This window comes from Phyllobates terribilis, unplaced genomic scaffold (genome assembly GCF_046119375.1).
Source record: "Phyllobates terribilis strain yellow unplaced genomic scaffold, ASM4611937v1 Scaffold_7__3_contigs__length_470593459, whole genome shotgun sequence".
Classification (NCBI taxonomy): Eukaryota; Metazoa; Chordata; class Amphibia; order Anura; family Dendrobatidae; genus Phyllobates; species Phyllobates terribilis.
This window is the reverse complement of record NW_027362767.1, coordinates 419849999-419873233: the sequence shown is the minus strand read 5'-3', so window position 1 is coordinate 419873233 and position 23235 is coordinate 419849999. Positions and strand designations below refer to the sequence as shown.

The window sequence follows — 23235 nt, the reverse complement described above, 5'->3', positions numbered from 1 at the left end:
ACGCAGATTGCAGTCCAGCAGTCTGACGTACTGCAGAGATTCTGCCGAGTCACATGGACTGGCGGACTGCCAGACTGTGCTCTGCGTGACCCAGTGACTATGTGGAGTTCCCTGCTTCTTGAACACCTGGAGGCTGTGAACTCTAGTAACCTTAGTTCACATCTTCCAGGTGTCCCATAAGCTGGAAACTCCAATAACCTTAAAGTCTCCCTTAAAAGCTCAATTAGGGTTTCTGAGCCTCACAGCTGCCATGAGACCCGGTGGCTGTGAACTCTTGGAGCCTTAATTCACAGTCTCCAGGTGTCCCAGCAGCTGGGAACTCTAGTAACCTTAACACCTTTACCTCCCAATGTGGTTTGAACAATTTTTTTTTTCACAATGGTAGTAGGACAAAAATGGACCCCAAACTTTGTTATGCAATGTCTACTGAACACTCAGATACCCCATATATGCAGAAAAACTCTTTGGGCGCATGGCAGAGCTCGAAACGGAAGGAGCGCCATTTGACTTTTTTAATGTAAAATTTGCCTGAATAATTAGCAGATGCCATGTTGCGGTTTGGGAGCCCCTGATGTGCCTAAACAGTGAAAATCCCCTTCAAGTGACACCATTTTGAAAACAAAACCGCTCAGGGAACTTATATAGATGTGTGGGGAACACCCCAAGGTGCTTCACAGAAGTTTATAACATTGAGCCATAAAAATAAAATTTTCACATTTTTCCCACAAAAATGTTTTTCAGCCCCCAATTTTGCATTTTCATAAGCGTAACAGGAGAAATTGCACCATGCAGTTTGTTGTGCAATTTCTCTTGAATAAGCCGATACCCCATATGTGGTGGAAAACCTCTTTTTGGGTGCATGCAGGGAACGGAAGTTAAGGAGCGCCATTTGACTTTTTGAATGTAAAATTAGCTTGAATAAAAATAGCGGATGCATGTCGCATTTGGGGAGCCCCTGATGTGTCTAAACAGTGGAAACCCCCCACAAGTGAAACCATTTTGGAAACTAGACCACTCAGGGAACTTATCTAGATGTGTGGTGAGTACCGTGAAATTAAAAAAACAAACTTTTTCCACAAAAATGATCTTTTAGCCCCAATTTTTATATTTTCACAAGGGTAAGAAAAGTAAATGGATCCCAAAAACTGTTGTGCAAATTATCCTGAGTACGCTGATACCCCATATGTGAGGAAAATACATTGTTTGGGCACTCAGCAGGGTACAGAAGGGAAGGAGCACTGTGTGACTTTTTGAACGCAAAATTGGCTGGAATCAAGAGCGGATGCCATGTTGCATTTGGAGAGCCCTTCATGTGCCTAAACAGTGGAAACTCCCCACAAGTGACCCCATTTTGGAAACTACACCCCTCAAGGATTTTATCAAGGGGTATAGTGAACATTTTGAAACCAGAGGTACGACACAGAATTTAATAACATTAGGTCATCATATTAAATATGTTGTCATTAGTCTTGAGCGCAAGTGCTCGCTACTTGAGTTTGTATCGGGTACTCGGGTATGCACCATGTATCGCAGATGCTCGAGTCCTCGTCCCGCATGTTTCACGGTTAAGAAACAACCCCAAAAAAACATGCGGGGATCGCTCCTACATGGCAGGCGATCCCCGTAAGGTTTTTGTTGGCTGTATAATAGCTGCAAAATATATGGGACGGAGACTCGAGCATGTCACTTGAGCACCCGTGATACTCTGTGCATACCCGAGCACCCGATGCAAACTCAAGTAATGAGCACTTGCACTCAATACTAGTCGCCATATCATTGTCATTTTGTTTCTTTACTTTTGAAAAAATCCCAACCCTAGCCCAAACCCAACCCTAGCGCAACCCTAACCCTAGAATTTATTTTTTATGCCTTTCCTCATGCAGTATAAGTGATTAGATGACTTTATTCTTTGGGTCAGTGCGATTACAATGATAACAGATTCATATCAGGTATTTATTTATGACTGACAGCTGTCACACACTAAAAAACCCTTTTTTTGCAAAGACTAGTTTTTGCATCGCCATATTTTGAGAGCTATAATTTTTCCATATTTCGGCCGACAGAGTCATGTGACTGCTTGATTTTTGAGAGACAAGTTGACGTTTTTATTGGTACCATTTTCAGGCACATGACATTTTTTGATCGCTTTCTATTTTGATTTTTGGAAGGCAGAATAAACAAAAAGCAACAATTCAGGAATTGTTTTTTTTTTTATGCCGTTCTGCATGTAGCAAAACTGAGAAGTCAGCTTTACTCTTCGGGTCAGTACATTTACAGCGGTACCACATTTATATAATTTTTTTATGTTTTGGCGCTTTTACACAATAAAAACTATTTTATAGAAAAAATAATTGTTTTTGCATCACTTTATTCTGAGAGCTGTATGACAGCTTGTTTTTGCGGGACAATATTACATTTTCAGTGATACCATTTTTATTTACATTCGTCATTTTGATCGCGTTTTATTTCATTTTTTGTTTGGCGGTATGTTGATAAAGCATTGTTTTTTGCTTCGTTTTTATTTTTATTTTTTACCGTGTTCAATAAAGAGGTTAAGTAGAGGGACATTTATATAGGTCAGGTCGTTCGGGACGCGGCAATACCAAAATATGTGTACTTTTATTGTTTTTTGTTTTTTTTCCATTATAATATGTATTTATGGGTACAGTATATTTTTATTTTTGGCGAGATTATTTTTAAACATTTTTTACAATATTTTTACAATTTTTTAAAAAATGTTTTTCACTTTCTGGCACTTTTTTTTATTTGTACACTATGTCCCACTATGGGACTTTCACTTTTTGCAGCCTGATCGCTTATGTATCATAGAGATGCAGCAGCATCCCTACGCTATATACAGCCTGTCAGTGCTGCATGCAGAAGTTACTTTGGACTCGCAATGCGCATGACCAAAGTAGCTTACTGCCTACTGGTGACCCGGATTTGGTCATGACGACATTGGGTCACCATGACAACCACCTGGACCCGGCAAAGACAGCGCAGGACCCCGGAGAGGAGGTAAGAAAGCAGCGCTTACCTCCCCTTGCTCCCGGAATGCTGCGATCAACTTTGTTTGCGGCATTTCGGGGGTTAATGTGCTGGGAGCGGTGCGGCCCCCCCTCTTTGCACATAGTACCGGGTGTCAGATGTGGAGATCGCGCCGGCACAGCCTCCGTGCAGGCGAAATCGCTAGGGCGTACTAATAGGTATCTGGCCCATAAGGCCAAGGGCACAGACACGTATTAGTGCAGCTTGGGTCAGAAAGGGGTTAAAGTCTCCCTTAAGGTTTCAGGGCCTCATAGCTGCCGCGAGACCCAGTGGCTGTGAAATCTGGTAACTTTAACATACAGTGTATGTGTATGGAGCATGTGCATTTATAAATACTGGCAGTTCAGACGAGAGTTCATAGGTGTAAATATCATCCAACGAGCAAGCAAAATGCTGCTTATTCATTGGTTGAATGGATTTGTTATGCCAGAACAAAAATCATTGCTCTCAGCAGCCAATCACCCGGAGGAAACTGCAGATCTGCTGCTGACAACATGATACTGTATGGGGGTGACAGATTGGTCTACTAGTGATTGTTTTGTGCCCATCATTCTTCGCGAGCCTGCGTGAAAAGGCTGATAAACAACTGCCGAACAACGTCAATGTTGTCCATCGCACTTGTTTAATGGACTCATAAAATATTTCTTTGTGATGGTGCAATATGTGAGCATTTAGGGTACCACTTTGTCTAAAACTGGCCCCAATGGTGAATCATCTTATAATTACTGCATATAGAGGTGTTGTTGTTAAAGTGGATTCAATGCAAATCAAAAGTGTGTTACGCACATCTCTTCAAGTAAAATATAGGCTTTAAAGTACTTTCGATTAGTAGTTGTGTTGAGCATTCCGATACTGAAATATCGGGTATCGGCCGATATTCGCGGTATCTGAATTCCGATACTTAATTCCGATACTTTTAGAATATCGTATACCGGAATCGGAAGTTCCCATAATGCAATGAGCCAGTTTCATTTTATTCAGCCAATGAGGATCCTAAGAAGTGTGGGCACATCCTGTTAGGCATGTAGGCATGTTAACTAATGGCATGGCTGTGATTGGCTGCTGAAATGATGTCATGATGCACTATAAAAGCCGCCGCCGCCATTTTGAGCTCACTCTGCTGTGAATTCAGTTAGGGATAGGACGCTGTTGTTCTGAGGGACAGCTTTAGCTACCTATTTGCTCTATTCTGCTTTACCCAAGCTACTTTATAAATCGCTGTGCCTCGCAGCGCTAGTGCACAGTTCTCTGTGCTGTTCACCGCTGTCTGCAAGGTCTCTGTGTGTGAGTGCAGCGCACGCTGTAGTGTGTGCTTCAGCCACGTCTGGATGTAGTGCGCTCAGCGTGCGTCACTGCCTCATACATTGTCCTTTTTTGCTAATTGATCATTTTTCCTGATTTCTCCTATTAGTGTGGTGGTTCCATCCGTATCCAGCTACATTGGTTCCAAACACACTATATAGGAGAAGATAGAGAAATTTTATTTTGTCTTGCAATGCTAGTGCACAGTGCTCTGCATCTGCACTGTTCACAGCTGTCTGCAAGGTCTCTGTGTGTGAGTGCAGCTCACGCTGTAGTGTGTGCTTCAGCCACGTCTGGTTGTAGTGCACTCAGGGTGCGTCACTGCCTCATACATTGTCCTTTTTTGCTAATTGATCATTTTTCCTGATTTCTCCTATTAGTGTGGTGGTTCCATCCGTATCCAGCTACATTGGTTCCAAACACACTATATAGGAGTAGATAGAGGAGCCATTCTGCAGCCTTGTGCCCTGCAGCCCCAGCCAGATTAGTATTAGCCTATTTTTTGTAGCCTCATCTATTGCATTGTAGGTTACCTTCCTGCATTGTAATTGCTACAAAAAGTTTGTGATACTATCGGTATTACATCTTTGGGCACATCCAGTGTCTTTTTGTGACCAAAAAAAACTAAATAAAGTTCACCAAACACTCCACTTTACAGTTGTGTAGGCCACATTAGCTCATATTAAAGTCTAGTCCACACTTTATAAAATTAGTGTTTCTTATACCTGTTAGCAGCTGTTCAGGAATAAGCACACTAAGCCCTTAGTACTTTTCTGCCTATCTTTATCAGTCTGCCAAGATGAAGAAGGCAGGGAGTAAGGCATGTGGCCGTGGTCGTGGGCGTGGAGTTTCTGCAGGGAGAGGACGTGAGGATTCTGTGCCTGCAGGGAGAGGACGTGGGGATTCTGTGACTGCTGCGGGCACCAGTGACTCAGCATCCCCCAGTTTTACCAGGGAACAGTCCTTTATGCACAGCTTTGTAGGAGCTAGCCGTACCCCACTGCTGTGGGAGGACCAAATTGAAGCTGTTGTCGGATGGATGGCAGCTAACGCATCGACTTCAATTAGTTCCAGATCCTCTCAGGTCCTGAGCACTGAAGAGCATCCATCTGTCTCTTCACCACCTGCCAAATTGCCCAGGCAGTTAGAGAGCCCTGGACAGGAGCCATCTCTACTTCTGTTCTCTGAATCTCTTGGCTTAGAAAGAGGGGGCCAGCCGAGCAGAATTCGAGAATTTGTAGAAGAGGTAGTATGCAATGATGCGCAACTGTTTTGTCTCTCTGAATCTGAAGAGGCGGGTGGGCCAGTGCCTATGGTCAGCAGCACACCTCAGTGCGCATCTGATGATGATACTCAGGTGCCACTTTCTGGTGCGTACTGTGCTGTCGAGACTACCCAGGAGAAGCAGTTGTTTGAAGAGGGTGGTGTAGATGATGAGGTCCTTGACCCATCATGGCGTGAGGGACAGGAAGGTGGTGGGAGCAGCTCTGAGGAAGAGATATCCCGAAAGGCCCAAAAAGGAGGGAGAGGGAGGGGGCAGACTTGGTTGCCTGTAGCCTCCACTTCGGCACCCATTAGGAGCATGGCTCTTCCAAAATCCAAAGAGGGCGCTCCTAAGACTTGCAGTGCCTGGTCCTTTTTTGACACAGTTGCAGATGACATTTGCTTTGTCAAATGCAAGCTGTGTAATCAGAAGGTGAAAAGAGGGAAAAGTGTCAGCAACCTCAATACCACAAATATGTGGAAACATGTGCGGAACAAGCACGTGGTGGAGTTACAAAAACACACTGAAGACCTAGGCCAACCTACAGCGCCACCTACCACCTCTTCAGCTCGTGTTGTAGCCTCTTCCTCCAGCTCACACACAGCTGGTTCGGTTTCCTCACAGGATCGCCATGGAAGAACCTCTGGCACTGTTGTACAGAGACACAGTGTAATTCCACCCACAGCACCACTTTCCCTGTCATCCTCACACTCCCAGGCCAGTCTACAGCCATCAATAGCACAGGTATGGGAGAAAAGGTGCCCACACTCGGCAAACCACCCCCGAACACAGGCTCTGAATGCTGGCATTGCAAAACTACTGGCCCTTGAAATGCTATCATTCAGGCTGGTGGAAATTGACACCTTCAGTAACTTTATGGCATTGGCAGTCCCACTGCCCATTGGGTAAATGTTGTGGAGCCGGGTACAGATCTTGAGAGTGGCGCTGTACATGTTCTGCCAACTCCAATGATTGCAAGAATCCAGTCTGTACACATTGACTCCTCCTCATACTCCAGTTCCTCTGAATCAGCGCTGCAGGAGCCGTCACGGTCTACCTCCACATCGACCCGTGAACCTCAGGCAACCTCACTCACATCCCATGTCTGGCACATGTGCTCAACTTGGTCGTGCAGAGTTTTTTGAGGGACTATCCGGATCTTGATGCACTGCTGCACAAGGACCGCATAGAGTGCGCTCACTTGCGGCGTTCTAGCAATGCAAGATAGCGCATTGCAGCTCTGCAGCGCCGATTACGTCTTCCGGAACATCGCATCATATGTGACCTACCCACCAGGTGGAATTCAACGCTACATATGTTGGAGAGGTTGTGTGAGCAGCAGGCAGCAGTAATGGAGTACCAGCTGCAGCAGGCGCAAACAATTCGCAGTGCGCGCCGTTCACACTTCATCACCACTGAGTGGGCCTCTATGAAGGACATTTGCCACGTTTTGCGTGCCTTCAATTATTCCACGCGGATGGCGAGTGCAGATGATGCACCAGTCAGCATGACTATCCCCCTTATCTGCCTGCTTGAAAAAACACTGCAAGCACTAAGGGAGGAGGTTATGGAAGAGGTGGAGGATGAGGAGTCACAAATGCCATCTGCTTCTATACAGTCTGCGCAACGTGGTTCCTCACAAAGGCCTAGGCAGGGAACACTTTGTGAGGAGGATGAGGAGGAGTCAATGGAGGAGGAAGACATCTGTCCAGAGGAGGGAGGTACACAATGCTCTAGTAGTCAGTATCTAGAGTGAGGGTGGGGTGATGCAGAGCAGGCAGAGGTCACGCCTCAAGCAGGGGACAGAGTTTCTTGGCCAGTTGGCAGTCTGCAGCACATGGTTGATTTCATGCTGCAGTGCCTGAGAAACGACCGCCGCATCGCCCACATTCTCAACACGGCTGATTATTGGGTGTCCACCCTCCTAGATCCTCGCTACCGGGACAAATTACATAGGCTCATAACACCGTTGAACCGGGAGCGTAAAATGCGGGAGTACCAAGATGCACTGGTGCATTCCATCATGTTCTCCATTTCAACCGAGAGTAGTGCTGCTAGTGCTTTACAAAGCAGCTCAGTGCGTCAAGGCAGTGGAGGAAGCTCTGCACAAAGAGGGAGCAGAAGCAGCGCCTCAGCACAAGGCAAGACCAGTATGGCCCAAATGTGGCAAAGTTTTGTGTCCCTGCCGCCACAAATGTCTACACCATCACAGACGGCTCCAGTCAGCAGGAGGCAATGTTTCCGTCAGATTATGACTGAGTACATGTATTGCCCTCTCAGTGTACTCCCAGACGGCTCTTCCCCCTTCAAGTTTTGGGTCTCTAAGCTGGATACATGGCCAGAGCTTAGCCAGTATGCATTGGAGGTGATGGCTTTTCCTGCTGCTAGTGTATTATCGAAACGCGTCTTTAGTGCCGCAGGTGGTGTACTAACAGACCGCCGCATGCGCCTATCCTCCGATAACGATGACCGGCTTACTTTTCTGAAAATGAACAAGGCATGGATCTCGCATGAATTTGCCAGTCCTCTTCCAGAATAAATAATTGGTTGGCAACAGTATCCAGGTCTCCTGTTGTGTTCATGTTTCTACCACCTGAAATGTAATCCCTGAGCTACAACACCGCCAGTTGCTGCTCAGAAGTGCCGTCTGCACAGTCAACGCTTGCTCCAGTGTTATTGGAGTTCAGTAATGTCAGCTGTTCCCCTGCTGTTTGTACGGCAATTTCTCCTGCTCTGTCCACATTCACACTACTACAGATTTTAAAGTTTTTCCAATTACACCTCTGGCTCCTCTGTTTTCAGTATTATCCCTGAGCTCCAACACCGCCAGTTGGCGCTCAGAAGTGCCGTCTGCACAGTCAACACTTGCTGCCGTGTTATTGGGGATCAGTAACGTCAGCTGTTCCCCTGCTGTGTGTCTTCGGCAATTTCTCCTGCTCTGTCCACATTCACATTACTACAGATTTTAAAGTTGCTCCAATTACAGCTCTGGCTCCTCTGTTTTCAGTATTATCCCTGAGCTCCCACACCGCCAGTTGGCGCTCAGAAGTGCCGTCTGCACAGTCAACACTTGCTGCCGTGTTATTGGGGATCAGTAACATCAGCTGTTCTCCTGCTGTGAGTCTTCGGCAATTTCTCCTGCTCTGTCCACATTCACATTACTACAGATTTTAAAGTTGTTCCAATTGCACCTCTGGCTCCTCTGTTTTCAGTATTATCCCTGAGCTCCAACACCGCCAGTTGGTGCTCAGAATTGCCGTCTGCACAGTCAACACTTGCTGCCGTGTTATTGGGGTTCAGTAACGTCAGCTGTTCCACTGCTGTGTGTACGGCAATTTCTCCTGCTCTGTCCACATTCACACTACTAGTCTACTACTGATTTTAAAGTTTCTCCAATTAGGCCTCTGGCTCCACTCTGTTTTTAGTTTTTACCCTGGGTTCCAGCACCACCAGCTGTTTCCCAGCAGTGTCTTTGGCACGGGTACTCCCTCTTGCCCAGCCTGGTTCCAGCACGCCAGCTGTTTCCGGGTAGTGTCAACATCACTTTGCCTCCAATGCGTTGTCCTGTTGTGTTGTGGTCGGGTTAGCCGACTCTATGGTGCCTGCAGTTTAGGTGACTCCTATGTGGGCTGCGGGATCTGGCAATGAAGGCTGGTTCCATAGTGCCAATAGGACAAGCACCCCCTGTAGGACTGTGGGTTTTGGTAACTGCGGCCGGCTCGCGGCCTTGCAACTTTTTTTTCATGGATACCTTCTGCTACCCATCCGAGTTCCAGTACCATCAGCTGGTTCTCGGCAGTGCCTTTGGCTTAGGTGCCTCCTTCTCGGTATCCAAGTTCCACCAATGTCTGCTGGTCCTTGGTAGTGCTTTCTGGCACAGGTACCTACTGCTTAGTAACCGAGTTCCAGTACCATCAGCTGGTCCTCGGTAGTTCCACTGGCTCTTGTACCTTCTGCTACCCATCCGAGTTCCAGTACCGTCAGCTGGTTCTCGGCAGTGTCTTTGGCACGGGTACTCCCTCCTGCCCAGCCTGGTTCCAGCACGCCAGCTGTTTCTGGGTAGTGTCAACGTCACTTTGCCTCCAATGCGTTGTCCTGTCGTGTTGTGGTCGAGAAAGGCGACTCTATGGTGCCTGCAGTTTAGGTGACTCCTATGTGGGCTGCGGGATCTGGCAATGAAGGCTGGTTCCATAGTGCCAATAAGACAAGCACCCCCTGTAGGACTGTGGGTTTCGGTAACTGCGGCCGGCTCGCGGCCTTGCAACTTTTTTTTTCATGGGTACCTTCTGCTACCCATCCAAGTTTCATTACCGTCAGCTGGTTCTCAGCAGTGCCTTTGGCTTAGGTGCCTCCTTCTCGGTATCCAAGTTCCACCAACGTCTGCTTGTCCTTGGTAGTGCTTTCTGGCACAGGTACCTCCTGCTTATTAAACGAGTTCCAGTACCGTCAGCTGGTCCTCGGTAGTTTCTTTGGCTCTTGTACCTTCTGCTACCCATCCGAGTTCCAGCACCGTCAGCTGGTTCTCGGCAGTGTCTTTGGCACGGGTACTCCCTCCTGCCCAGCCTGGTTTCAGCACACCAGCTGTTTCCGGGTAGTGTCAACGTCACTTTGCCTCCAATGCGTTGTCCTGTCGTGTTGGGGTCGGGTTAGCCGACTCTATGGTGCCTGCAGTTTAGGTGACTCCTATGTGGGCTGCGGGATCTGGCAATGAAGGCTGGTTCCATAGTGCCAATTAAGACAAGCACCCCCTGTAGGACTGTGGGTTTCGGTAACTGCGGCCGGCTCGCGGCCTTGCAACTTTTTTTTTCATGGGTACCTTCTGCTACCCATCCAAGTTTCATTACCGTCAGCTGGTTCTCAGCAGTGCCTTTGGCTTAGGTGCCTCCTTCTCGGTATCCAAGTTCCAACAACGTCTGCTTGTCCTTGGTAGTGCTTTCTGGCACAGGTACCTCCTGCTTATTAAACGAGTTCCAGTACCGTCAGCTGGTCCTCGGTAATTCCTTTGGCTCTTGTACCTTCTGCTACCCATCCGAGTTCCAGCACCGTCAGCTGGTTCTCGGCAGTGTCTTTGGCACGGGTACTCCCTCCTGCCCAGCCTGGTTTCAGCACACCAGCTGTTTCCGGGTAGTGTCAACGTCACTTTGCCTCCAATGCGTTGTCCTGTCGTGTTGGTGTCGGGTTAGCCGACTCTATGGTGCCTGCAGTTTAGGTGACTCCTATGTGGGCTGCGGGATCTGGCAATGAAGGCTGGTTCCATAGTGCCAATTAGACAAGCACCCCCTGTAGGACTGTGGGTTTCGGTAACTGCGGCCGGCTCGCGGCCTTGCAACTTTTTTTTTCATGGGTACCTTCTGCTACCCATCCAAGTTCCATTACCGTCAGCTGGTTCTCAGCAGTGCCTTTGGCTTATGTGCCTCCTTCTCGGTATCCAAGTTCCACCAATGTCTGCTTGTCCTTGGTAGTGCTTTCTGGCACAGGTACCTCCTGCTTATTAAACGAGTTCCAGTACCGTCAGCTGGTCCTCGGTAGTTCCACTGGCTCTTGTACCTTCTGCTACCCATCCGAGTTCCAGCACCATCAGCTGGTTCTCGGCAGTGTCTTTGGCATGGGTACTCCCTCCTGCCCAGCCTGGTTTCAGCATGCCAGCTGTTTCCGGGTAGTGTCAACGTCACTTTGCCTCCAATGCGTTGTCCTGTCATGTTGTGGTCGGGTTAGCCGACTCTATGGTGCCTGCAGTTTAGGTGACTCCTATGTGGACTGCGGGATCTGGCAATGAAGGTTCTTTCCATAGTGCCAATAGGATAAGCACCCCCTGTAGGACTGTGGGCTTCGGTAACTTTGGCCGGCTCGCAGCCTTGCAACTTTTTTTTTCATGGGTACCTTCTGCTACCCATCCTAGTCCCAGTACCGTCAGCTGGTTCTCGGCAGTGCCTTTGGCTTAGGTGCCTCCTTCTCGGTATCCAAGTTCCACCAAGGTCTGCTGGTCCTTGATAGTGCTTTTTGGCACAGGTACCTCCTGCTTAGTAACCGGGTTCCAGTACCATCAGCTGGTCCTCGGTAGTTCCATTGGCTCTTGTACCTTCTGCTACCCATCCGGGTTCCAGTACGGTCAGCTGGTGCTCGGCAGTGCCTTTGGCTTAGTTGCGTCCATCTCGGTATCCAAATTCCAACACCGTCTGCTGGTCCTTGGTAGTGCTTTCTGTCACAGGTACATCCTGCTTAGTATCCAGGCTCCAGTACTGTCAGCTGGTCCTCGGTGTTCCATTGGCTCTTGTACCTTCTGCTACCCATCCGGGTTCCAGTACCATCAGCTGGTTCTCGGCAGTGACTTTGGCTTAGGTGCCTCCTTCTCGGTATCAAAGTTCCACCAATGTCTGCTTGTCCTTGGTAGTGCTTTCTGACACAGGTACCTCCTGCTTAGTAACCGGGTTCTAGTACCATCAGCTGGTCCTCGGTAGTTCCATTGGCTCTTGTACCTTCTGCTACCCATCCGGGTTCCAGTACGGTTAGCTGGTTCTCGGCAGTGCCTTTGGCTTAGGTTCCTCCTTCTCGGTGTCCAAGTTCCACCAACGTCTGCTGGTCCTTGGCAGTGCTTTCTGGCACAGGTACCTCCTGCTTAGTAACCGGGTTCCAGTACTTTCAGCTGGTCCTCGGTAGTTCCATTGGCTCTTGTACCTTCTGCTACCCATCCGGGTTCCAGTACCGTCAGCTGGTTCTCGTTAGTTCTTCAGCCTTCTTGTACCTTATGCTACATTTCCAAGTTCAAGCTTTTTGAAATGGTTCTTGGTAATCACTCTGGATCTCCCTGACGAGGACCCTGAAGACGAGGACCCTGAAGACGAGGACCCTGAAGACAAGGACCCTGAAGACGACGACCCTGAAGACGAGAACCCTGAAGACCACCCCGAAGAAGACGAGGACCCCGAAGATGACGACCCTGAAGACGAGGACCCTGAAGACCACCCCGAAGAAGACGACGACCCCGAAGACGACGACCCTGAAGACGACGACCCTGAAGACCACCCCGAAGAAGACCAAGAGGATGACCCAGAAGAAGAAGACCAAGAGGACAAAGAACAAGAAGACAACCACCAAGATACAGAAGAACAAGAGAGAGAAAACCAAGAAACAGAAGTACAAGAAGCTGCAGAACAAAAAGCGGAAGAACATTAAGCATAAGACTAAAAACCAGAGCAAAAGAAATTATCTAAATTATAAGCAGAAGAAGACTAAGCAGTATATGGGGGTGAGTCCGTTCCTCCTCGAGGTGCCCCTGGAAAAGACCTGCTGCTGCAGGCCAAACGGAACGCGGACAAATCCTGTTGTAAATCTTTTGTGACGGGCAGAACGAAAGGTGTAATGTTCAAACTTTTATAGATAACAACTACAGGAATGCCTGTCACAAATAAGAATATGATGAAGAAGAAGAAGATGAAGAAGATGAAGAAGTAGAATATGAAAAAGAATAATAGTTAAATAAGAAGAATATGAAGAATGTAAAAAAAGAACGATACGAAGAAGGTGAAGAAGAAGATGAAGAAGGTGAAGAAGAAGTTGATGAAAAAGATTCTGATGCTGAGGATGATGAAGGAGAAAGTGTGGGAGAAGTAAAAAAGAAGGTGAAGAGCATGGAAGTAGTAAAACATAAATATCTGACAAAATATAAAAAAACTTAACATAGTCAATATTTCCGTAACTCACAACGTCTTAAAAAAAATATGAAATCCTGCTATTCCATTTCATTGGGCTAAACCTCTATGCCTTTATTGTCTCCCCCACCTCCCCCAATACATTCTACATTATTCTTAGTTGTTTTCCTTCATGTAGAATTAACCTACAAGGAAAGAAAGAGTTTATTTTCATTCCGATATTTGTGTCCCATTGACTTGCATTGGTTTCCGGTATCGGAATCGGCGATATCCGATATTTTTTGGGTATCGGTCCGATACAATCCGATCCAATATTTCCCGATATCGGAAGGTATCGCTCAACACTAATTAGTAGTCAAACTATTTTCGTGTGAAACTTTGGTGAAGGTGGTGACTTCAAATTTCAAAAGATTTGCTTGTCTCTAGTTATCACATGTGCTCCATAATACAGAGTTAAATCTTACTTACCCGGACATTGACACGGTATCAGAAGACATAGATTACTGTAGTACATTTCTGGGTTGCAGTTTTCAGGAAGGCACCAGCACTGATCCTTTCCTATGTATAGAAGACAAGAATATTATTATCATTGTTTTTTCTATAAGGTGGGCATTGTCTGCCAACTCAGCCAATGAAAAAGGTGAATAGGAAAAGCAATACTGTAGTTTCGGCTGCATGGGTTTTGCAAAAAAAAAAATATTTTGGTGGAGAAACTCTGTCATTGGAAAGAATCCAGATAGTGAGACTGAAAAGCCAGTTACCTCTGATAAGTTTAGTAAGTTAAAAAGCGTACCTCCAGGAGTAGATGGCATGGTTGCAGTTGTTGACCGTTCCGTGGTATTAGGTGTCATGGTTGTAGGTGTTGAGCGTTCTGTAGAAGTAGTAGATGTCATAGATGTAGTTGTTGGGCGTTCTGTGATAGTAGATGTCATGGTTGCAGTTGTTTGGCTGTGTGTGGTAGTAGATGGCATGGTTGCAGTTGTTGAGCGTTCAGTGGTATTAGGTGTCATGGTTGTAGGAGTTGAGCGTTCTGTAGAAATAATAGATGTCATAGATGTAGATTTTGGGCGTTCTGTGGTAGTAGGAGTCATAATTGTAGTTGTTGAGCGATCTGTGGTAGTAGATGTCATGGTTGCAGTTGTTGGGCTGTGTGTGGTAATAGATGTCATGGTTGTAGTTGTTGAGCTTTGGGTTGTAGTAGATGTCATAGCTGTAGTTGTTGGGATTTGTATGGTAGTAGGTGGCATGCTTGTAGTTCTTGGGCTTTGTGTAGTAGTAATGCCTAAACCAAGAAAAAATAAATAAATAAGCAATGAACTTATGTCACTCCAATCAAAGATGAGAATGTGATGGTTGGCAATGGGCACATAGCAAATGTGATATGGACAGTGACATGCCTAACATAGGTGATGACATGTAACTTTGTGTCACTTGAGTCTGGTACAACAGTTTTTTCTAACTCTAACCAGTTACCTCTGTAAGTCTCTGTTACTGCATAGTAGTAAAGGATATTGTCAAAGGGGTACATAAAAATCATAGGGCCAGGAAGCAAAAGTCAAAATTGGGCCAAACCCCAGAAATTAAAATATTCAATGGAGTTGGTAGGGCAATGATGCATAGATGCAGATACAGAAAAGCATACTGTACCTTCCAACTTTTTAAAGACAAGAAGAGGACAGTGCATAATGCCCCTATTGAAGCCAGTGCACTCTCCCACTGTGATATCCCTTTCATGACATCCATACAATATTATGCTCCGAAATCTGCCCCCCAACATACAAAATATGATTCAATCCACAGTGATTTCCCCCCACAATTTCTCCCCACAGTACACCACACATGGATGCCCTCACAGTTCTCCCGTAAACAGTATGAAGCCCTCACAGTAATACCCCCATATTTTATCCACATATATTATGAGGTCTTTCTCATTGACCTCTTCACAGTATTATGCCCCAGTATTATTAGCACTGATTGGGTGCCGGGTACCACGTTTCATTCCACTGCACCAGATCTCCGAGACCACGAGTGCTGACACCAATGGAATGGCGCCGGCCTCGGGAGGTGAGTATAGTTTTTTATTTTATCGTGCGAAACATTTAGCTTCAGAAGGGGTTTTCATAGTAGTGGACAATCCCTTTAACAGTTCATTTACATATTAAAAAAATCTTGCTTTTCTCTGGAATACGACAATGGATCGCAGATATCAATCAGTATACCAGTATATCAGGTACTCTGGGGGCATTGAAAGTAGTGGACAACCCCTTTCAGGTCTATGTGCTGGATACAGAGCTCCCTGATAATCTGCCTTCAAAGCTTCTTTGAAATGACAGAGGCCGTAATCAGTGTGAGACATGTAGATCAGGAGAGCAGACTGTCAGTCATTACATGTCTCACACTGGTGACGCCCCCATTCATTTAAACTAATCTATGGAGGCAGATTCTCAGGAAAATGTATGTCTAGCCCACAAATCATTTACAACACATTTACGTACAGTATAGACCAAAAGTATGAACACACCTTATCATTTAAAGATTTTTCTGTCTTTTCATGACTATGAAAATTGTACATTCACACTGAAGGCATCAAAACTATGAATTAACACATGTGGAATTATATACTTAACAAAAAAGTGTGAAACTACTGAAAATGTCTTATATTCTAGGTTCTTTAAAGTAGCCACCTTTTGCTTTGATGACTGCTTTGCACACTCTTGGCATTCTCTTGATGAGATTCAAGAGGTAGTCACCGGAAATGGTCTTCCAACAATCTTGAAGGAGTTCCCAGAGATGCTTAGCACTTGTTGGCCCTTTTGACTTCACTCTGCGGTCCAGCTCACCCCAAACCTTCTCGATTGGGTTCAGGTCTGGTGACTGTGGAGGCCAGGTCATCTGGCATAGCAACCCAACATTCTCCTTCTTGGTCAAATAGCCCTTACATAGCCTGGAGGTGTGTTTGGGGTCATTGTCCTGTTGAAAATAAATGATGGTCCAACTAAACGCAAAACGGATGGAATAGCATGCCGCTGCAAGATTCTGTGGTAGCCATGCTGGTTCAGTATGCCTTCAATTTTGAATAAATCTCCAACAGTGTCACCAGCAAAGCACCCCCACACCATCACACCTCCTCCTCCATGCTTCACGGTGGGAACCAGGCATGTAGAGTCCATCCGTTCACCTTTTCTGCGTCGCTCAAAGACACGGTGGTTGGAACCAAAGATCTCAAATTTGGACTCATCAGACCAAAGCACAGATTTCCACTGGTCTAATGTCCATTCCTTGTGTTCTTTAGCCCAAACAAGTCTCTTCTGCTCGTTGCCTGTCCTTAGCAGTGGTTTCCTATCAGCTATTTTACCATGAACGCCTGCTGCACAAAGTCTCCTCTTAACAGTTGTTGAAGAGATGTGTCTGCTGCTAGAACTCTGTGTGGCATTGACCTGGTCTCTAATCTGAGCTGCTGTTAACCTGCGATTTCTGAGGCTGGTGACTCGGATAAACTTATCCTCAGAAGCAGAGGTGACTCTTGGTCTTCCTTTCCTGGGGCGGTCCTCATGTGAGCCAGTTTCTTTTTAGCCATTGATGGTTTTTGCAACTGCACTTGGGGACACTTTCAAAGTTTTCCCAATTTTTCGGATTGACTGACCTTCATTTCTTAAAGTAATGATGGCCACTCATTTTTCTTTACTTAGCTGCTTTTTTCTTGCCATAATACAAATTCTAACAGTCTATTCAGTAGGACTATCAGCTGTGTATCCACCAGACTTCTGCACAACACAACTGATGGTCCCAAACCCATTTATAAGGCAAGAAATCCCACTTATTAAACCTGACAGGGCACACCTGTGAAGTGAAGACCATTTCCGGTGACTACCACTTGAAGCTCATCAAGAGAATGTAAAGAGTGTGCAAAGCAGTCATCAAAGATAAAGGTGGCTACTTTGAAGAACCTAGAATATAAGACATATTTTCATTTGTTTCACACTTTTTTGTTAAGTATATAATTCCACATGTGTTAATTCATAGTAGTGTTGAGCCACCCCCGTAGTGTTCGAGTTCGGTTCGGTTCGTCGAACACCCGTGTGTTCGCCGAACTGTTCGTCGAACTGTTCGTCGAACACCTTCGAACACCGTTAAAACCAATGGCAGGCAAACAAAAACACATAGAAACACATAGAAAACACCTTCAAAGGTGTCCAAAAGCTGACATACTGCTCAGAAGACATAACTAACACATGGAAAAGTGACAAGTACATATAGTCATGCGAAAATAAAAGAGGTGGAGGAGTAAAAGGAGGGGGAGACACAGATATAGGCATGTGATGCCCTTCTAAAATCCAAAAAGTGAGAAGCCGACACGGCCAGTCCGCTCCTGCCCGTGCCACCTCCGTGTCGCCGGGTTTGTGCCAGAGCCGCGGTGAACCCTGACGGCCAGCCCCCCTCTCCCAATACTGGTGCCTGTCCGCTGGTGGGTCGAGCGAGCCCCCCTGTGGTGGAGGCAGCTCTAAGCTTTTTAATTTAAATTGTCTCTCTAATTTGAATGAATACACTTTAAATCCATTTACAAGGATCTATTGGAGGGCAAGTCTCATGCCAGCAGCCGCGGTAATTCCAGCTCCAGTAGCGTCCACTAAAGCTGCTGCAGTTAAAAAGCTTTTATAAGGATCGAGCTCGGCTGTCCACCGCAAGGCATCCTACTGCCAGTCCCAGCCCCTATGCCTTGGGGTGCCTCCTGATGCTCTTCACTAAGTATCCCATGGTCCCGAAGCATTTCCTTTGAAAAAATTAAGTGTCTAAACTACAGGTGGTGCAGCTTGCTTAACAGCCGGGATAATCCGCTCCGCAGACACTGCTACTAGGCACAAAGTATTTCCTGGGCTAAATGCAGTTAAAAATTTGTAATTAGATACTCTCGTTGGATGCTGAGAAAGCATTCCATAGAGTCTCCTGGCACGCCATATATGATTCTCTTAAAAAGCTTGGGGTAGGGGTCTAGGGGACCCTTTTATAGCCAAAATCACGGCCCTGTATCGCAATACGTCACCTAGGCTGAAGATAAATGGAACTGTAGCACCCTGAGGGCTCGGTTGCTACAACGTATTGCACCTCACCCAGAGGTGTGATATCTCACTCTCAGGTAAGGATGGAGTGTGGATCAGGACCCGACACCTGCATGCATTACACCACATTGCCGTGGGGCAGGACGACCAATATGCCCCTGAGATGGGCACGACAGTCCCTGTCCCTGGCTGGAGTGGGGGGAGGGAACACTGAGGAAGGGGAACCCTGTAGTGCAGGAGCAGGGAGGAATCAGTTCCTGGGTGCATTGAGAAGGGAGTATAAAAGGTGGGCACCATCTTAGTTCAGTGCAGAGAAGACTGAGCAGAAGTGGCAGGGAGCAGGGGCTCTGCATGAGCTCTGCTCCGGAGGCAGGCCTAGTAACAGAGGCCCAGGCCTGGAAGAGGGAGAAGGAAGGAAGAGGAGCGGAGAAGGCTCCAGGAACGAGGAATGAAGGGATCCCAGGGGTGCGGACGGGCGAGTCGCCACCGCACGCCCGAATCCACCTGCGTGGAGGGGTCAGGCCACAGGGGGAGACCGGTCCCCGAACTAGTGGAGGCAGGAAACGACCCTCAGCTAGAAACCGGAGGCTCTGACATTTTATGTGGCGCAGCCCCTCGCTACACCCGCTAGGAAGGCACCACATAGGGTCAGGGAAACTGGCGCCAAGTTTACCAAGAGGAGGCCCGAGGCAGCCGGACAGAAGTGTTGGTAAGAAAGGCCAGACAAAGGACACACAAAGGGGGTCCTGTGAAGTGCTCCAAAGTTATCTGGGAGTTGTGTGAGCCCCTCACCTGGTGAGCACAGTACGACGTGGGCAGCCGTTACCTGCAGACGTGGTCTGGATAATAAGAACTGTGAGTAAAGGCCCTGAACTGCATCACTGACTCCGTGTCGTTACTGCTGCTGCCCTGCACCATCACCCCCATCCTCCGCATACACTGCCCTGAGGCTATACTCCTCCCGTGGGGAGTTATGCTACGCTCTGCTGCACCCACAACACCAGCCTCAGTGGTCTGCCCTGTAGCGGCGGTTCACTCTGACCGCAATCCACGGGTGGCGTAGTCGGACATTTAAACATGAAAACCACATAAATAGTTCCGCCACTGGTTTGACCGCCCTGAGCCACGGAACTGGGTCGCCGCCACGAAGACTACAACCACCAGCATCCACCAAAAAGGGTCCGGCTCCGGGTGTCCCAAGGCCCAGGGGGTGCGTCAGAACATTTTCATCACCTTTCACAATCACCAATGGGACAAGGCAGTGATGTCCTCTGTCCCCTCTCTTATACATCCTAGTGACGGAGCACCTGCTCTCATCAATTCGCCATAACCCCAATATTAGGTGGATTGAGGTGGGAGGCACCGAGTACAAGTGCTCTCTATTTGCTGATGATGTCCTAGTATATATCACTCAATCACATATATCCATCCATGCTGTTATGGCTGAAATAGATCACTTTGTTACATGGTAAAATTTTAAAATCAATGCAGCGAAGTCTGAGGCCCTCGATGTCTCCCTCCCCAAATCCATATAGGATTCCATCCAGTCCAACTTTCCCTTTGCCTGGCCCTCACAGGGTATCAAATACTTAGGAATTCCTATTCATAGAGACCTCTCCCATCTATGTTATCTTAATTTTGGGCCCTTTATTGAACAACTCCATACAGACCACGGTTGGCAAGTTAGAACTGTAAGATTCACTACGTGAACCACTGGTGTTTTGTGGAAAAGCACATGTACACTGCGTTCCAAATTATTATACAAAAAGTGTTTAGGAGTGATAAGGGAAGAATTTGTTTGTTTGTCAGTTAAACTCATTGATGGTGATGTGTGTCAGGGCTCTTTATATCACTGTAAGCAATTGCAGACACCTGTGCTAATTAGTTTGGCAGGTGTGTCCAATGAAAGGCAAGACTACTTAAGAAGGCTCTCTCACATTATTAAGCAGCCTACATTTTCTGCCAAAATGGGAAAGAAAAAGGATGTGTCGGCTGCTGAGAAGCAACAAATTGTGGAGTGTTTAGGTCAAGGCATGACTACAATCAACATTGTGCAATGATCAGGATGAAGTGTCTTGGCAATCAAGAAGTATGTAGCTGATTCACAGTACACACGTGTGCGTGCTGATAAGGGCAAATTGAGGACTCTTTCCTACAGGCAATTACGTCAGGTTGAAAGAGCAGCGGCAAAAAAGCCTTGTCATAGCAGCAGACAAGTTTTTGAAGCTGCTTGTGCCTCCAACGTCCCCCGAACAACAAGATGCAGGGTCCTTCAGAGGTTTGCAGCTGTGCATGCGCCATCCTGTCGACCTCCTCTATCCACTTCACACAAGCAGAAATGGCTCCAGTGGGCCAAACATTACATGAAGACTGATTTCAAAACTGTTTTGTTCACGGATGAGTGCCATGCAGCGCTCGATGGTCCAGATGGATGGAGTGGAGGATGGCTGGTTGATGGACACCCCACGCAAACACGGCTACAGCGCCAACAAGGAGGAGGTGGAGTAATGTTTTGGGCTGGAATCATGGGGAGAGAGATTGTCGGCCCCTTTAGGATCCCTGAAGGCGCTAAAGATGAACTCCATAATGTATGTGGATTTTCTCAAACAGCACTTCCTGCCATGGTTCAAGAAGAAGAACCGTGTATTTCACAGCAAGATCATTTTTCTGCATGATAATGCACCATCTCATGCTGCACATAAAACATCTGCATCTCTGGCTGATATGGGCATAAAAGGGGACAAACTTAGGGTGTGACCCCCATGCTCCCCTGACCTCTACCCCATTCAGAACCTTTGGAGCATCATTAAAAGGAGTGTCTATGATGGCGGGAGGCAGTTCACATCTAAGCAACAGCTCTGGGAGGGTATTCTGTCCTCATGCAAAACAATTGAAGCAGAAACCATCCAAAACCTGACAAATTCAATGGACGAGAGAGTTCAGAAGCTCCTTTCGAACAAGGGGTCCTATGTGAAAATGTAACATCACCTAGAATAAAGTTTTGAGTTGAAAACTGTTTGATTTCAGTTTCTAACAACCTGCTAATGCTTATAATTTCAAAAATGACCATTTTTTTGGTCTTTATTAAAATGAAAAGGTTGATCGAAAAGTTTGGGGGATCTAAGAGTGTGGCAACCCAGTAGTCATGATTACTTCGAATTCTGACAATATGAGGGTCATGCTGCAGGTAGTGCAGCAAGAAGGCACTTATGTGCCTTGCGCATCTCGGAGCCCCAAAATTATTTTCCGGGCTAGATGCAGCTAAAAATTATTTTTAATTTTAAATCTGGTGAAGCTTTAGTATAGATGGCCTAATAGGATCAGTGCTGCACACTGCTACAAAGCCCAAATTATTTTCCAGTCAAGATACAGATAAACATGATTAGTAATTTGAAAGCTTAAAACGGTTGGTAGGGTGATTTTAACCAATCATCAAGCTTTTACTCTCCCCAGGATGACACAGGGGTAGAAAAGTCGTTTCGGATCCATGATTTGTTCATCTTTATGAACGTGAGTCTGTCTACATTATCAGTGGAGAGCCGCGTGCGCTTATCTGTCAGCACACCACCAGCAGCGCTGAACACACGTTCAGACAGAACGCTGGCTGCGGGGCATGACAAGATCTCCAAGGCGTAAGTGGCTAGCTCCGGCCATTTATCCAGATTGGAAGCCCAAAAAGAGCAAGGGTCCAGTGACACAGTCGTGGCTTCAATGTTTATTTGGAGATACTCCTGTACCATCGTCTCTAGGCGTTGACTATGTGTCAGACTTCTTGTCTCCTGTGGCCTTGCAAAGGATGGGCTAAAAAAGTGGTGAAATGATTCCGCAAAATTGATGTTACCAGCAGATACTGTGGTTCTGTTACGGTTTGAGTGCTGAACACTTGACGGTCCCACGGTTGGCAAGTTGGAACTGTGAGATTCACTACGTGCACCACTGGTATTTTGTGGAAAAGCACATGTAAGATTCTGCAACAGTCTCTGCTGATACTCCTGCATGCGTGCATCCCTTTCTATGGCAGGAATAATTTCTGCAAATTTACTTTTGTACCGGGGATCTAACAGTGTGGCAACCCAGTAGTCAGGATTATTTCTAATTCTCATAATTCGAGGGTCATGTTGCAGGTAGTGCAGCAAGAAGGCACTCATGTGTGTTGCGCATCCAGGAGCACCAAGTCCCTGTTGTGTTGGTGGCGAGGGAACAATCATGCTTCCTTCCTCTGTCCTCTCCCCCCAACCTCGCACAACAGAAATGTGATCAAGGTCTCCCTCATCTGATGAGTCTTCCATCAGTTCGTCCTCCACTTCTTCCTGGGCTCCTGCACCTTCCTCACTAGTTTGGCTGCTACCATGCGCCCTGGTAAAACCATCTCCCCCACCCTCACATGCCTGCCGCCTTGGTGCTGCCGACCGTCTGGACCTTGCAGATGTTAGCCCTTCCGCATACAACTCCTCCTCCTCTACTTCCTCCACCTCCTCTTGTGCCACCACCTGACTCCGAATTCTGTTTAACATGTGCTCCAGCATGTAAATCACCGGAATAGTCATGCTGATAATGGCATCGTCAGCACTAAACATCTTCGTCGCCATTTCAAAACTGTGCAGAAGGGTGCATAGGTCCCTGATCTGAGACCACTCCTCCAGCGTGATTTGCCCCACCTCTGAATCTCGTTGGCCCAGGCTATACGTCAGAACGTATTGCACCAGGGCTTGTCGGTGCTGCCACAGTCGCTGCAACATGTGCAGAGTTGAATTCCACCGGGTAGGCACATCGCATTTTAGCCGGTGAAGTGGCAGGCCCAACGACTTCTGTAGAGATGTAAGTCGCTGAGCTGCGGGATGCGAACGGCGGAAGTGAGCACACAGCGACCGTGCCCTCTGCAGAAGGCCATCTAGTCTGGGATAGTGGGCTAAAA

At 47.0% G+C, this 23235-nt stretch overlaps 1 protein-coding gene across 1 annotated transcript in view; it reads right to left on the bottom strand.

Moving 5' to 3' along the window:
- The window catches only part of LOC141155583 (uncharacterized), a 184648-nt gene that overhangs the window by 68644 nt on the left and 92769 nt on the right, over window positions 1-23235 (bottom strand). Inside the window, exons 23-24 of the mRNA XM_073642453.1 lie at window positions 14057-14545; window positions 13732-13821 (exon numbers count right to left, since the gene is read on the bottom strand). Of these exons, the coding sequence (XP_073498554.1) occupies window positions 13732-13821; window positions 14057-14545 (579 nt within the window). The remainder of the gene's footprint in view (window positions 1-13731; window positions 13822-14056; window positions 14546-23235) is intronic.